This window comes from Opisthocomus hoazin, chromosome 16, assembly GCF_030867145.1.
Source record: "Opisthocomus hoazin isolate bOpiHoa1 chromosome 16, bOpiHoa1.hap1, whole genome shotgun sequence".
NCBI classification, from domain to species: domain Eukaryota; kingdom Metazoa; phylum Chordata; class Aves; order Opisthocomiformes; family Opisthocomidae; genus Opisthocomus; species Opisthocomus hoazin.
The window spans coordinates 14,623,394-14,639,837 of record NC_134429.1 but is presented as its reverse complement, the minus strand read 5'-3'; the positions used below and the strand labels follow the sequence as shown (position 1 = coordinate 14,639,837).

Genomic DNA, 16,444 nt, shown 5'->3' with positions numbered 1-16,444 from the left:
TAAATACTTCACTATGACATTCTTTTCTCCCTGATATTATTAACCTCCTTTTCCCAAGTAAACAAGATGTGGAGGCTGGGTTGCTTTTAAGAGAAAGAGGTGATCCCTGGGACATCAATCGAGGTTGGCAACAGCTGTTTTTTTCACACCCCTGCACCTCATTTCAGGCCCTGACGAGATGTTGAGGACAACCAGCAAAGCCACAGCAGCTGTGTGGGATGCAGCACCTCTGTGAGGGAAAACCTAGATGGGAATGCGTGTCCAGAGGGATATACCCAACCCTGCAGCGAGGACCAGCTCTTACCAAGGATGAGGTGAGAGTCCTGAGGGGAGCAGGTCGGCGGGGTGGGCCCAAGCCTGGGACCTCTGAGACGATGGGGATCCTGCCTTAGGCTGAGGATACGAGGACACTGTGGGAGCCCTGGCTGAAGAGCTGGGGGCCAGGAAGGGCTGGAGCTGTGGTGGGCCGGGTTCCACGGGGCATAAAGCCGACTTTTGGGCCGGGCCCAAGGTCGAGCGGGGCGGCTATCGCGCCCTCCCGCCAGTAACCTTGACAACGGCCGGGCCGGGAGGAAATCTCGCGAGATCTGGCGCTCCGCCGTTTGCCCGCGCCGGCAGATCTCGCGAGAGTTGCGAGAGGGAGGAGGCGAGGGCACGGCCTTGAGGTGGGAGGGGACGGCCAAGATGGCGTCGGAGGGTGAGCTGGGCAGGAAGTGGGACCGGTGTCTGGCGGACTCCGCCGTCAAGCTGGGTAAGGGCGGGGAGGGCAGGGCGGAGGGGGAGGACCCGGGGAGGAGCGGTGGCGGCCGGCCGGTGCCCCGGGGCTGGGAGGGCTGCCGTTCTCCCGGCCCCGCGGCGAGGTTGGTCCGGCGAGGAAGGGCCCTGTGAGGCCTGCTGTCCCCCGCCACCCCAAGCCCGGCCTGGGTCGCCGCGCTGTGGGCCCGGGCGGGGTGGCGGGGTGTCCTGCGGCTCCACCCTCAGGGCAGCGCTGCCCCCGGGGGTCGGGGACCGGCGCGGTGGGAGGGAGCCCGGCGTCCCGGGCCTGGCAAGGTGACCTTGGCCGCGGGCGCGGACCCCCGCTGGGCCGGCTACCCCGACCGCCCCGGGGCTCTGCTCCCCGACCCGGCCTCGTCTTACCCGCGATCCGGTAGCGGCGAGTCGGGTTTGATCTCTGGTTACTCCTTGTGTTGAAGAGGAGGGTTTTCCGTGGGAAATCTCCCTCTGCGCTTCGCTCCGCGGCCAGCGGGACGCCTCCTGCCCGGAATGAATGGGCCCCGGCTAGGCATAACCGGGTCCTTCAGGGCCGCGACCTTGCCCGCCGTTAGTTTCGCTATGACGACGGGTTGGTTTTCGAAATCTTTTTGTGGAGAGCTGTTCCCATCACTCGGTGTGCGAGGTGGGCTATGTTTATTAAAAGCAGTACACGGTGTGACATGCTGATAGCTTTGGCACATGTGACTTAGTACAGTGTGCGCAATTTGACATTGAGAGGCTTTCTGTCCAGTGTCCCAACCCTGCAGGCAGTTGTGCCTTTTCTTTAAGTAGGAGGACAGTTCTGTTGATTTTCTTCTGTGTGTATTTGTCCGTAAAGTCAGGATTATGCACGTGCCTGCAGTGCTTCAGATCTGCAGCAAACCATTCATAACATTTCACTTCGAAGTGTGAGTTTTATGAGTGATCGTAATTGTGTACGTGCAGTTCGGTGCTCTTCATTTAACAGGCTGGCAAATTGACTAGGCAGAGGTTGTGGCTCTACGAAATGTGTATACCAAAGCAAATCTTTAAATGCAACGTATAGAGCAAGAAGTGAAGTACCTGACACGAAAGGTACACGTCCCATGTTGGTGCAGAAGTCTCTTTTAGAGCCATAAATAATATCTGAGAAATGTGAATGTTTATTTCTTGTTCCTGTAGTGGCCTTATGCTTGAAAGCTGATGAGGAACTCGGGTTTTTAGTTGCCTAATACTTTTCCATTAGGAAAGATGTTTAATAATTTTAAGTAAACTGAAACTTCCATTGTTTATAACAGGCCTTTGAAAAGTGTCAAGTGCTCCAGAGCAATGTTTTGCCTTATGAAACTCTATGCAGGTTTGTCTGACAAACATATCCAGATATGTTTATGTTTCCATAGCATTGGTTGCTTTATCATAAAATATGAAGTATGCCAAATTATAAACAAGGACTTGTTCCATGCTGCAGCTGTACGTGTAGGAATTCTGTACATGGAAAGTCTCTCTGGGAGGTTGAAAGAAGGGGATACAGTGTTGATTATGATGCAGCAAGTCTCTTCTGCAGGCCTTTCGTTTTAAGTTGGTGTTTTCGTCCAATCTGAAGTGGCAACAGAAGAAGGAGAATGTGCTTAGGCTTTCTGCAGCAGTGCTCTAGAACAAGGATTCCCGATGTTAGCTTCGTGATGGCATTGAGTAGAGGTCTCAGCAGAATTCAAGTTTGTCATTAGATCGCCCTGAAAGGGCACATGGGCTGCAGCTCTTTAATTTTATCCTTAGTGCTAAATGCAGTGTGATGGCCTCAGACACACGTTTCTCTTTGTGTGTGATAGCATTTTTCTGTTTTGTATGCTTTTACGGTTGGTTTGGTAACGGAAATATCTGTGCTGCGGCCTGCTCCGTGATATTAATAACAAATGACTCGCTATAAACTTTGTAAATTGGAACAGCCCAGAATTTGCTTCATACTCCAGTAGTTTCTGACTGAAGACGATTATGGCCTTTAAATGTGAAGTGAGTTGGTGGCCTAGCTATGCAAACTGTTGACTAAGTGCTGACAACACTAACTTTCTCAGACAGTCTTGGTAGAAATGATTGTTTTTTATTCAGGGACTTTAAAAACTTGCGTGGTTGTGATGATTGTTTTTGTAATATTACTGCAAAGTGTGCTGGAGTTTCCAATAAATTATCAAGTGTGGTTGTTATACTGGAAAGAAAGAAAGAAAGGAAAAAAAACTTTCTTACTTGAGAATTTTGTTGCTTGTTATATGGGATATAGAAGTTTACTAAATCCTCACTTCTTTGTCAGGCTTTTCCTTTTGGTGGCCACAGTTTCCTTCCCTTATGTTCCTTTGTATCCTTCCTGAGTGCTATTGCACGAAAGATCTTTCCAGCCAATGGCTGGGGAAAAACAAACATTGTGATTAGCCCTGGGTTTTCCCATAGCAGCCCCTGTAAATAAAGGAAAGCACTGAATTTCTGAAGCCTTGCACGCATGACAGTTTTCCAGTGTCTGTGAGAACTGCAGCGACGGATAACTCCTGCGGATTAATTTGTTTTCCATGGGAAACAGGAGAGAGTGAGAAGGGGAGGTGGCAGCTATCAGGATGACTGTATTAGCAATAATATGTTTTTAAATAATAGCTGGGGGCTATGCAGCCTGTCCTATCTTGTATTAGTCTGGCAGGCTTGCCACTACAGTTGCTTAAGCCGGTGTATTTTTAGTTGGCTGTGGCGTTTGTAGTTGTGCTGTACTGTTTGAGTTGGAGATCAAGCTCCTGGAAGAAACTTGCCACTATAATGTCCAAAATATATTTTTATCTTATGTTATATCTTTTGAAATGCTGTATTCTATTTTTGACCTCTTGGTCACTACCTGTGTGCATCTTGTAATTTAGTATTAAAACTCTTTCCTGTTAGTTCAAAACAGAGAGTGTTGTCAGGCGTGGTTAAGACAGTATTTCATTTCGAAGAGTTAAGTACTGTAAACCTCTGTGTGGCTGCACAAAGCATACAAATGTTGTTAAATGGAGTTTATGTGCTCACCTCCTTTTTATTAGGAATGGCATTTATTTGTTTTGCTAATGGTGAGGGTGGGTCTAGGTATTTTTGTTTCCCTTTCCTTTCTGGGTCTAGCAGCAGCCACAGTGGTTTGTGTGTAGTGGGCTGGGTTGTGCTTCCTTGCCTGACCAGGCGGTTTCTGTGATGGGCGATCCAGATCCTGCTGGCTCTGACTTCGCACCATCCTCAAGACTTTTCACCTGTGCAGCCATTTAAATAATTTAACTTTCTGTTCCGTCTTTTTCCTGATATTGACTTTTCTAACCCATCAGAAGAGTGGCTTGTTCCGTGTGTGAGGAAGGAGAATCAAACTACAGTGGCTTTCTTTTTCCTCCCAGCTTGCAAACTTCTGTTTCTTCTTTTTTATCAGTAGAGCTCTGCAGAGAAGGGATGGGGAAGTAAATAGTATTGTGGTCCTCTTCCATCCTGTTTAAAGGGTTTGTTTGTTTGTTGAACTGATGGATAGTTCATGCCTGTTTAATTGGAAAGACAATTACTCATGAAGGACTGACAGAGTTGTTTTTTCTCTGCGAGGCTATAATTTTGGACAAATTACTGTTATATGCTGTTGCCAGGGAACGGGCAGGCAATAAAGAGTATGTGTGTAAGGGAAGGAGATTTGTGTGCCTGTGTGTCTTGGTTTGTTTTGAAACTGTTGCAGTTTTAAAGGAGTTGAACACTGTAATTTACCTGATATTGATATCAAGGTAATGCTAGGAAAGCCATTTGCTTCTTGGCTTGTCTGTTAAGCTGCTGTGTTGAACTTCATTTTTTTTTTGCAGGAGACAGATGTTTTGATGTATGTCTGTGTTTGACCAAAATTCAGCATGGAAGCTTGTAAATAACCCACTGTAGTAATGTTCATTTTCCTCTAATCCTCTGTTTTGACATCTGAAAATAAAACGCTTCTAATTTCCTTTTAATAGGAATTTTTTAAGAGAAAAGGGCACTTTCAGTTCTTCTGCAACTGTTACATGATTTCTTCTGGCTTGCATCATCTGGCCTGCTTGAATAACTGTTTCTGTTAATGGCAAGGGTGAAATCGTATTGTTTGTGTTGTTCCACAGATTGAAGGTTTCAGAAAGAATCATTGTATGGATTGCCATGTCAGTATTTTTAAATAATCCTTCACATGGTTATGAATAGGATAAAGTCAGTCTATATAATGATAAAACTTGATTATACTTTCTGAAAACTGGATTAGACTTTCTCTAAATATACAAAAATCCTGAAATTCCTGTTTTGAAGTGTTCTTTTGCTTGGCAGTTGTAATGTGGCCATTCAATCTTAGCTACCAGGTCAAAAGACGTGTTCTTCATTTGAGATTTTGTTTTTAGTACTGGAGAACACAAATATTATGCAAGCACCCAAGTGCATTGTTACGTGAGCTTTATTTGTAACCTCAAGTTATTTTCCTTTGTCCTACAGGAGAAGATCCAGTTGTACGAGTTGTATCTTGTAGCAGACCAAGTAGTGTAAATATTAACTGCTTATGGCTTAGGCTGTGCAGGGAGGCAATACAGTCAATGAAAAAATGTTTTATTTGGAAGAGGTGGACAAATGCTGTTCTGAGAATAGGCTTTTAGTCAAAAATTAACAGCAATATTTAGTTATGTTGTTAGCAGAGTGCTGAATACAATGACCGTCTACAAATTAAGCGCCTGTTATCATCTTTTGGAAGAAAGAGACAGGAAAATCTTTAGGAATCCAGGTCTCTCCTCCTCACTGGATTGTGACCTGCTGTTCCTTTTGGGTGGCCATCCAACCGAGTCAGGAAACTCTGCCCTGCCTAGGTGCACCCGATCCGCTCACTAACCGAAGCTGCGAGCGACGCTGGGAGAAACCCTGCTCGACGCTGCTTCCAGCCTGCTCCTGGCAATTCTTACAGCAGGTGAGAAGACCTGAAAGAAGAGCTGTGACACCCATCTGATACTGCAGCTGTTTAAAACCCCAGACTACATAAGACCTCCTCTGCTGGAATTGAATCCAAAGTGCACTGACTTCGTTGTCCCCTGCGTTAGTGCAGTGAGAAGATGCCAGCTGTGCCTTCTTTAGGAGGTGGCACACAATGACGCTTTCCAGGGGAAGGGGTCTTTAGCCAAGTGATATCCTGAAGTGCTCGTTTGGGCCTTGAGATGTCACAGCAGTAGGTGGGAACAACTCTTTGTTCTTTGTTATATCAGATTTGGTTCTCTGAGGAAGATTCTTTTGGGGCTGCTGGCACATCCTTGAGGATAATAAATTGATAGGGAGAGATTTGAGAAGGATCAGGCTTCTTCCCTTAGCATTTTTGCTAGCGAGATGCCACTATCACACTTCCTGCTCTGAATTGCCTCTATTTCTTAGCTGGGCCAGTAGACATCAGTAATGGTCAACCTACATTGGGTGGGTGTGAAGAAGTGTGATTGCCCACCCTCATAGTTAGGCCTGCAAAAGCCTTAAAATGTGGATGTGTTTTCCTCCAGCAAAACTATTTTTTTAGCAGTGCTGTGGTTTTTATTAGTGGAATATTTTACTGCAGTAAGACAAAGTAGAGTTTTCTGTCACAAGTGTCTTTTCCATATTATGAGTATCTTGCTGGTTTCTTGTGTATGTACTTCTAAAGCGAGTGCAGCCTTGATTTTGTCTAAAAGCTTGGTGCAATATTGGTGAGATTCTTTGTTGTGCCATCTAGTCAAAGAGCAGCTTCCACTCTTCTGCCCTTCCCCCTTTAAAAGAGAGAGGCAATGTGTGTGCCCTCTTGCCTCACCAGCTCATTCATCGGTGTGAGGATGAAAAGTTTCTGGTCTGGCTATGAGAGTATTGCTGTGATTGCTTGGGAGATCATGGGCTGACAGCGATACTTCCCGCTGCTGTGTGTCCATGTGCAAAAGTGCTGATGTTTAAGGTTAGATTTCGGGCAGCGGCTGACCTGCAGGAGTGCTTAAGGGTGAAAGCGGCCCCTGAAAGCATGTCGGGATTTTTGTATTATGATGGTATTTGGTTATTTATATTCTGTCATTCCAAGTATTCAGTGTTACTACAGTCAAATGCTAGAAGAAAACAAAACACACTTTTTTTCCTGCTTCTTCCTCTGGTACTTGGTATATAGTTTCATGATGTTTTCTTCTGGTGTCCTTGCTCATTTTTCTGCCTGCTATGTAAACAACTCGCACAACGGGGGAGATGAGAAGGAAAGCTTCAAAGTTGGTGTTTGAAGAAAATCTGATTCCTGCCACGAAAGACCTTGCTAAGAGTCTGCTTAAAATTAATTCCCTCTGTAAATAAGTGATTTCATGGTCTCAGATTTCTAACTGGTGCTAAGTGCTGCCCTATAAAGGCCCTGGTGTATGAAGAAGGCTCTCCTCCCTGTTTATGCAGAACAATTATCTATGAATCTTGTCAAAGGGGAATTGGAGGGGGGCAGGACAGGACAGGACAGAGTTTCTTGTCTTTTTTGTTTGTTTTGGAGATCTTGCCTTTTCTTGGGGATTTCCTTACCTAAAGCAAGTTTTAGTGCTGGACTGAGCTGATGCTCATCTTAAACTTCCAGTGCATCAGGCCCATGGGTAAGATTTGCTATTGGACCTTCAAGCTGTTGCTGTCCCTGTCCCCAGAGCGAAGCTAACCGAGTTCAGTAGATTTTCTTGATCCGAATAGAAGCTGTGTTTCTAGCTGGGAAGAAATCTTCTCTGTTGGGACAAGTCCCTGACCTATTTTAGAGAGTCTTGTCTATACAGAATGGCTGCAACAAGAAGCCATCTTCAGGAGCTCCTTCTGCATTTTATTTCGATCATATTGTTCTTTAAATTGTAAAATAACAGAATCTGAAGGAGAGGAGGCTGGAGCTCTGTGTTTTGTGTTTGTGTGTAAGGATTGACAGAGGAAAATAATAGTTTTCTTTTTGTCATCAGATGAAGTAATTGAAAAACTTCCAGCTGCTATAGTAACAGCAACACATTTGCCAGCTGTCAACTAGCATATTTAATTGTTCTATTTTAAGCTTCAAGCTATTGAAGAAAAGTGTATCTAGGTGTGTCAGTCTTAATAGCTGCTTCAGCCTGTAGCTACTTGGATAGCGTAGGAAAGATCCATGTAGTATCGCTGTTGGAGGGACTGTTGATTAAATTTATAGGAAAAGCTTTTCCCAGATGTTCTTATGGGGCAGGAGCCCAGCCTGAAGATTTGTGTTTCTCTCCGAGACACTTTTATGATGTTCTGTTGGGTATGCGGCGCGTGCTCTTCTGTGTGTTAGATTGATTTGAGGTGTGGTGACATTTTTCTTGGAAGGTGTATGAGCCAAAAAAGTAGAATGAAAATGTTTCGGAGACTGGGCTTTCTGCCTAATACCAATTCCGTGTGGCTGTGCTGGTCCGTGTGGCTGGGGCGCGTACTTGGGAGCGGGAGTAAGATGGCCACAGGACTGTCCTGTCCCCTGTTGACACTGACTGTAAATGAGTTTAAGCTGAAGTGATAGATGTGGGGTGGAAGAGGCTGTTTTTCTAGTTAAACATTTTAAACTGTCAGAGGAGGTGAAAAATGCATTGTACTCTTTCCTGTGGCCTTTTCGTCTAAAGAGTCTGTCATGCAAAGAAAGGGAGGGGAAATGTGCCTGGCGTGGCTCAAGCCCTTAGCTTTTCCATGTTGGTTTGTTTTTATTGTAAGATAAACCTTTCATGTTTTATTGTTATGAAGTTAAAGCCTGGCCTAGAGGTGCTGATCTGTAGTAGAAACAGCTGCAGATGGTGTCCCCTGGTCAGGTGGGAGGCTCTTTGAAGCAACACATTGCCTCTTTAAAAGGAAATTGAGCATGTGAGAACTTCAACCTGTAAAACTCATCAACAGCTCGCCATTGTTTTATCTCTGGTGTAACTTTATATAGAATTAAAGTGAAACACATTACTTCGCTTCCAAGACAGGATGGTTTAGCTCCCCCTTGGTCCTGGAGACACAGGAAATGACCACATAACCACAAATACTTTCTAGTGGAGTGAAGATGGGTCACAAACTATCCACAGAAATAGGTTCTTAACCAGACAGGCGAAGAAATTAAATGTAGCTAAAGCTTCTGGTTTTAAGTTAAAACCAAATGCGTAAACGTTGAAACTAAGTAGAAAAGAGCAAATGCTGTATATGTGCTGGCTGGCGTGAGGGGGCAGATCGGAGCGTTTCTTGTTGGTCGGGTGTTGCGATCAGCAGCCGTTCTCAGCATAGGCTGTAGTCTTTGCTTCAGTAAGAAAAGGAACGAACCGAACTGCATTTGGCGTGAGGGAAGCTGAGGCACGTTTTTGGCTTCGTTTCTCAAGTTGCCTTCTTGTACAGAAAACAAAAAAAAATTAGCTGTCAGATCTCCTCCTTTACCGCTCTGTAGCATTTTCATTACTTAAAGCAAGGCCCTAGATACCTTACCATCGTCTTTTTAAACTGATCAGCCACTGTAGTCCCCTTCCCGCTGGAACAGGGTGCAGTGATAGCCTCTAAAACTAACAGTGTGCATTTTCATGAAAAAGAAGAATCCCTTCCCCAGAACCAGGCTTATCACTACTTGAGAAAAAAGCTTCTTAGGAAAGACAGTTCTGTCTTAAGAAGTCAGTCATGCGGGACCACATCTGCTTGACAGTGGTGTTGGATATTAGTGTGGGGGAAGACAGGTTTTGTTTTAGGCTTAGGCTGAATTGCGGTTGGCAGAAAACATAATTTTTTCACCTTTAAGCGTATCCTGTAGCTTCCCCCATGGCCAACAGGAAGCAGCATTGGTAGCATCTGTGTGGAGCCCTTACAAATGGGGCTGTAATATGAGAGAGCATCTGAAGGATGTGAAGAGAATACACGATAATGAAGATTTCTGGACGTAGATGGAAAGACTGTACTAACTATAGCTGCTTCCTTAGTGCAGACTTTTCTTAAGCAAGAAAGTAAGCCGTTTGCCACCACTCTGGTAAGAAGAATGTGAGTTTGACTGGTAACATGGAAAATGTGGTGACGTTAGAAACTGCCTGGGCTCTTCATGGAGATGATGCAGAATTTGTCATCCTGTAAATAATTTCTCATTGATTAGCTAAACTGTTTGGATTGGCAGAGGGGATCTTTCTTGGAGAGGAAGCGTAGGACCAGTATCACTCACTGCATGACAGGCCTTCTGAACCGGACAGTTCAAAACAACGCCTAGTGCTGTCTGAACAGAAAGTAATTGCCTCCAGAAAGTCCTTTTCAGACCTACAGTACAACAGCCCAAAACGAGAAAGGCAGTGTAACTACGTGTTGTAGGAAAAGACGGCAGAGGGAGTCAGGTCAGAGGGCCGAACAGTTGTTCGTTGGATGAATTCTTGAAGATAGTAATTATACTTAATAGCATAAACATTCTGCAAGAGCCAGCACCAGCTGTATTATAGCAAAGGTACAGAAGGAAGGCCCTACTTGGGGAGGGGGAGTGGAGGAATTAGCAGGGATGAACTGCTGCTCTTAGTAATGCATGCTGTCTCTTCCAGTCTGCATGTAAATGCTGGTCAGTGACATGGTATGAGCAGTTAGCTGTTTATACGAGATGCTCCAAGTAGTGTATCTCTTATGTCTGAAATGCAGAAGAAGCCTGAAGCTCTGACCAGACATCCGAGAAACTGAGACTTTCCCTTAGCTGTGCAAATGATTAGAGTGAAAACCTGACCTTCTGCAAAAGGCTGGGTTTCTAAAATGTCTGGGGGAGTTATGTCAGGACCACTTGGCAGGCGGTCAAAGTTCTTCCCTGCGATTGCATGTTTTGTAAGCCTACTCCAAAGTTGTAATGACCTGGTAAAGTAGTTACCTCTGTCACAATTGAAAACCTGGAGTAAAATGAAAAGTTTTCAAAAGCAAGTCTGATTTCCAGCTCTCAGTAAATATGGATAGTCACGTCTTAACAGGAGGGTAAACGTAAGGGGGTTTGCTCAGATCATCTGTTCGGTTATCTCTGTTCTAATATTTAACTGATGAAAAACGTGGGGTGCTTAGTTGATTTGCTATGTAGTGCAGTGAGTATTGTTTCAATAATCTGTGCCTCAGTAGGAGCTACCGTTAGTAAACTTTTTGCAGGGAAAAAGGTTTAAAGAGCAGAAGGAAACTTAAAAAAAAAGAAATGTGCTCCTATACACCGAGAGGGTATAGGATTCTTTGACATTGTTCTGGACTCAACCCACTTAGTAATGTGTTCAACAGGAGCTTAAATAAGGATCGCATGATTTTAGGAATATTTAAAAAAGAAAATGTATGTCTTAATAAAACTCATTATACTTAAGTTAGATGTCTTGTATTGAGAGAAAATAAACCTGAAACAGTTAGGTATTTTTTTAATAAGCATATGCATGACTGTTTGTTTTTTTCCTTTTTTAAACTTTTATTCTTCTGTGCCTTATCTAAAATTTGTGTCTTGAGTGGATAGAATTAAAGGCAGAACTTACCCATTGAGCTCAAAGTTTTCACTGCTATATTTATTGGGTCTTGAGAGGAGTTTTGCAGACTTGCCTGACTTCTTGCAAAAATTCAAAAGCGCACCTTCCAAGGAAAGCAAAAAATTATTTTTAAATATGCCAGCTGAGTTTTTTTTAATGGTGCTGGATAAATTTTTTCAACTGCTGCAGTTATTTCTATATATAGTATAAGGATGTGAAAAGTCATTCATTCCTAATGTGTTTAAATATGCTCCATAATGAATGTTGTGGATGTGAAAGATAAGCAGCCTGGAGCTTTCTTTTGCAAGGTATAGGGTAACACAAAGCATCAAAGTTTTGCTGCCCTTAGGACACACATTGAAGTAGTTAAAGTAGTGAGATAAACGAAATACAATAAGATATTAATCTGCAAAATCTAAAGCTCAAGGATACGATAAGTTTTCATTTAAGTGTTTCTCATTTGCTGACAGTGAGCCAAATAAATCTTAATTCCGTATTGTAGATGGTGACAGAAATTCAGTAACTTTCCCTGGGACAGGAGTCTGGTTTGTTTCCCAAATCTTGCTAATAATGTTCTCGTATATGTTGGGATTCTAATCTGAATTAGCTGTTTACAGTTACTTGTGAAAACAAGAATTATTTTTTTCTGAATTGCTATTTAAGAACATTTGTTTGGTGTGCTGAAATAACATGTAGTCTGATATTCCTGAGTTGAAACAAGGAATTCCTATAAAGAACAAAATCATTTTCCAGTGCTTTGCAAGATCTTAATCCTCACTCACTGCGTTTCTTCTTACAGGTGCTGGATTCGGATTAGGAATTGTTTTCTCAGTCATCTTCTTCAAAAGTAAGCATACTGCGGTAATCTTGACTGCCTGGTTTCCTAATTTCTGTCTATTGTAGATGCAGTTTAAAACCAAAAAATCTTTGAGGCATGTAAAACTTAATTGGCATGTTAGACCAGTTCTTTCATTATTGGTCATGTCTTTTCAGTTGAAATGCAGTTACCTAAACTTTTAACTGTTGTGTAACAAGGTTGTTACACGTGGCATCTCTCTAAGCTCCTACTGTGCTCAGCTCAAATTCTGAATTGCAGGAAACCCTGAGCCAAATTACTGGAGCCATGTGTCTAGACATCAGTTTATGCCAGTCTTGCCAGGGTTTTAAAACTGATCTGAATTCCTTTTTACTTGTGCTTTTGGTAACAGAATAATTTTCAGTAATATCTTGAATTCAGAGGTTGCTCTCCGATAAATTCTGAATACGGTGTCTTACTGTTACTCTTGTTGCTCTTCTGAGGTGATCTGGTTTTTAGCTGATTTTAGGGCTCGTGGAACTTAAATGTCTAATATGCATCTGCCAGTAATTTATTCTTTCTTGGTGCTTATTTAATAAATAAAATGTATTTTGCTGTCAGGTGAAATGAACAGCTTTTCTGGCCTTTTAACTTTTCCTCTCTGCTTGCTTTGCCCCACAGGAAAGACATGGCCTATCGCTTTTGGGTCAGGGATGGGATTAGGAATGGCTTATTCCAATTGTCAACATGACTTCCAGTCTCCATATCTTCTCCATGGTAAATTTGTAAAAGTAAGTATCAGTACTAGTCACTATTAATTGGTAACTGTTCATAAGTTAGCGTTAAATGGTACATCTAGACACCGTTTAAATGGCTATTCCTCTGGGTTTCCCAGAAGAGCACTAGGAAGAAGAAACTTGTGTTGCCAAAGGGGAGGAGGCTCCCCAGCTCTTTAGAAATTTTGAATGCCTGGTGTGTTTAGCAGTAAACGTACTAGACTGAATACATTTAACAGATCCTGCAGGTAGGTTTTCCCACAACCTGAAAAGACATATAATAAAAACACATGCTAGAAAAGCTGAAAAACTAAACTAACAGTAAGGTTCTGTCTTTAGACTTCAAGAGAGATGAACTAGGAAGAAACTGAAGGTCATGTCAGGTAGATCTGCCTGTGGAAGCAGATCTTTAATCTTATATGGGATTTTTTTGTTTGTTTTTGTGGGTTTTTTTGCAACATGAAGGCACTAATCACTTGTAAGTTTTGTGACTTGTTTGGCTGGCTAGTGATGTAATAATTAGACTGACGAAATTGTACGCTTCAAATAATTTTGAAGAGGATAATTTAAATGAGTTCAGTGCTATCACGGACGATGCCGAGATAAAATATTTAAAAATAGATTAATTAGCAGGAACCATTTGTGTGCTTGCAAACTGCCTACACTGCACTAGGTCCACAAACTGACTTCATTACTATTTTCTTTATTTCTTCACATGTGAAAGTGTAAAGAGCTGTTCTTATGGTAATTTATCATTGTGGCCTCTGGAAAAGAAAAAAAAAGGTGTGCGTGCAGATTTTGAATCCACAAAGCCATATCCTGCTAAAAAGAATTTCACTGATACTGGTGGAGAGACATCTGCCAGGACATATTTATAGTTATTTTAGCACTTCAGAAAGTACTGAGGTACAATGTTCTGTCAGGAGCGTTTCACAGCAAGTACACAGAATGCAAGAATTGCCCCTGTATCGCTTGTCTGCCTAATGAAGGACGCCTGATGGTGTTTTTAGGCTTTTTCCTGATGCATTTAGAGCTGAAAGTTGAATCCAGTCCTCCTTAGATTTACTGGGAGATGAGCCTTTGTCAGCCTTCTGCAGCCCTACCAGACATACCTGTTTACAAATATTATCTTCAGCTGCCTGTAAAGAAAGGGAAATAGTAATAAGATTCTTGAGCAACTTCTTCAGAGTGAAATGTTTTGAATAGCAATATAGAGAAACTGTGACTGAGATGCAGCTGATAGAACATTGCCAGCTACGACCTAGAATCAGAAGTCTGTGCGTGATTTTTCTGGCCAGATTTGTTAACATCGAAGTGTGTTAGCTTTCCACACCATGCTGAGGGTATTTCTCCGATTTATGTCTCCAAAAAGAAACTGGAGTGACGTGTCTGTGTCTTCATTTGAATGGTAAATGCCCTGTTCGCGTGTTCCGAGAGCTCATTATTCATTCAAGGATGCTTGTCACTAGGGATGTTGGGCAACAGAAGACTGACTTTCAGGTCAGCCTAGTAAGGGGTTTTGTTTGGATTAAGGACTAATCCATGCTCTGGAGCAAGGGTGGTCCTTCGAAGCATGAGGTAATTGAAAGGACGCTTCACAGAAGAAGTGCAGCTGCCTGCATGGCACAGGACTAGACAAATAGTTTCCAGTGCACTGTCTCCGCTAGCTTTCTCTGGCACAAAGAGGCTGAACATACGAAGAGAGGGAAGACACGGATGAAGCCATCTAATGGTTAATGTCATTAATTCTCTCCAAAATGTCGTGTCATAGATAATGGCTCCAGGCTTATTACAACAAAATTATTTCATTTCTGTTGGTTAGGAGCATGGAAAATATTGTTGCATTATCACTCATCTGTTTTTTTCCTAGAAAATACTGTTGTAACTAAACTCTATAGGACTTCCTGTGCAAAACAGTTTCTGTTCAAATGCTAACTTCTCAAAATGTGAGATTCTGCAAGAAAATCAGCTGTGTTGAGAGAGAAATGCAACACAGATTCACTTGAACAAAATTGTTTCCAGTTTTCCTAACCTGTCGAGTTCATAGGATCACAGTTTAATTCAAGTTGTAAAGGACGTCAAAGAGGTCATCTAGTCTGACCTCAAAGTGGGGTCAGCCATGAGGTCAGACCAGGTTACTTGGGGCTTTATCGAGTCTGGATTCTTGATTCTTCAGGATCAAATTCTTAATTCTGAATCCTAAGTGAATGATTGAGGACAGAGCGTCCTCATGATGACAAATGATCGGGAGATTTAAAAGCAACTTTGCAGCTGTTCTAGCTGTAACTTGGATCATCATGCTGCCCATTCTTTGGGTTACGAAGTTGGTCGTGAAACACTAACAGCAATGCAAGAGCCATTCATCTAGACCAAGAGACTACTTAAAATGCAGAAAAGTTCTCATTTGTGATCATAAGATTCTGAGGGCTTTTTAAGTAATTTGATCAAGTGGATTTCACTGCGACTTCAGCTGAAGGTAAAATCAATAGCAATTATTTCAAGGCTTAAAGCGGTATGGCTGAGAATTACATGGCCTAGGTTTCCTTGCAAAATGGAAAAAATCATATTTTTGAGGTTATTTAGCCTGTGTCACCCAAAACCCCACAACTCTGTACTTTGATAGCAATGTGGATTATACTGATGTGCAACAATACAAGAAGTTTGGCAGCTGGAGCCTTTCCTCCTGCTCTTTGTGGCTTTGATTCCTGTCTGATTTCTATTCAGTCTGTGAATAATTAACTTGAACAATGTTGGGTTTTTTTGAAGTACCCATTTTATCAGAATGGAGGTTTATAGGCATGAAAACATGGCATGCTTCTGGTATGAAAATAGCTGTGTAACGTCTCCATACTCAACTTCGCAGTCTAGTGAAGGATGAAAATGTTAGCCTGCCTTCTGGAAATGCTACAAAGCTAAGTGGCTTACTTTACGTCGTGCAGCGCCTTCCATGTAAGGAACCCAAATGGCTTTTTAATAATATAAGCCTTCTTGCTTTACAGGAACAGTGACTAATGACTAAGACTATCCCAGTGGGAAGGAAGGAGAAACCAATGATTATTCCTCAGGAATACTGAAGTGCCCCTGGAATAAGCCAACTTTCTTCAATAACCATCACGAGTAACTCTTTATACTCCAACAAACTGTTTCTGTACATGAAACAAAGTTCTGTTGCTTGTTTTGTATCATGTCTGGAAAGTGCAAGGAAGAGCTCTTCTGGGAAATAAATAAAAGAAAAATGGCCTTCTCTGGTGTGTTGACTTTGTATGTGAGGGAGAGAGAGAATGGAAGCAGAGGACTTCATTTTGAGTACCTAGCAGCTGTGACCACCTGGGTGAAAGCCACTGTGAGAGCTCTTCAGAAAAGACAGCCGTCATATGTACCTCTCCACTCTGGAATGGCAACCCCCCTCTAACATACAGTTCAAAGAAGCATTCCCACCTCATAAATCACCCACTAGACCCCTGCTGCTTGTGCCGGTGTTTGGAGAGGAATATAAATACTCCTATGTCCTGTTTGTACAGTTGCTGTTTAAAATTGGAATTTTGTCCTCTCCGAAGAGGCAGAATCCAAAAGGGCAGATCTGAGCTGTGTGACTGCAGCTAGCCAGTGCTGTCTCTTGCAGCTTTGAGTCATGGAGTGACCCAAGTTTGGAACTTCCCAGGATGGTGGGTGAATTAAAC

At 42.8% G+C, this 16,444-nt stretch overlaps 2 protein-coding genes across 4 annotated transcripts in view; one reads left to right on the top strand and one right to left on the bottom strand.

The window, feature by feature from the left end:
• The window catches only part of CAPZB (capping actin protein of muscle Z-line subunit beta), a 70,176-nt gene extending 68,804 nt beyond the window's left edge, over positions 1-1,372 (bottom strand). Inside the window, exon 1 of one of the 3 annotated variants that reach the window (XM_075437133.1) lies at positions 1,138-1,372. The gene's annotated coding sequence lies outside the window, so the exon portion shown is untranslated. Of the gene's footprint in view, positions 1-304; positions 589-1,137 lie in introns of those variants that run through there. The other 2 variants (XM_075437134.1, XM_075437131.1) reach the window with 2 other exon arrangements.
• Positions 646-16,008, top strand: MICOS10 (mitochondrial contact site and cristae organizing system subunit 10). Its single transcript, XM_075437137.1, has 4 exons — positions 646-751; positions 11,992-12,039; positions 12,670-12,779; positions 15,764-16,008. The coding sequence occupies exons 1-4, from the start codon at positions 685-687 to the stop codon at positions 15,770-15,772; spliced, it is 234 nt and encodes a 77-aa protein (XP_075293252.1). The 5' UTR covers positions 646-684; the 3' UTR covers positions 15,773-16,008.
• Positions 16,009-16,444: the final 436 nt, after the last annotated feature.

What these genes read in the sequence shown, in the direction of transcription:
- MICOS10 (XM_075437137.1), top strand. Translation starts at nt 685, where the DNA reads ATGGCGTCGGAGGGTGAGCTGGGCAGGAAGTGGGACCGGTGTCTGGCG. An exon ending in GGACTCCGCCGTCAAGCTGG is followed by an intron (nt 752 to 11,991) that starts GTAAGGGCGGGG and finishes TTCTTCTTACAG; the next exon opens with GTGCTGGATTCGGATTAGGA. An exon ending in CTCAGTCATCTTCTTCAAAA is followed by an intron (nt 12,040 to 12,669) that starts GTAAGCATACTG and finishes TTTGCCCCACAG; the next exon opens with GAAAGACATGGCCTATCGCT.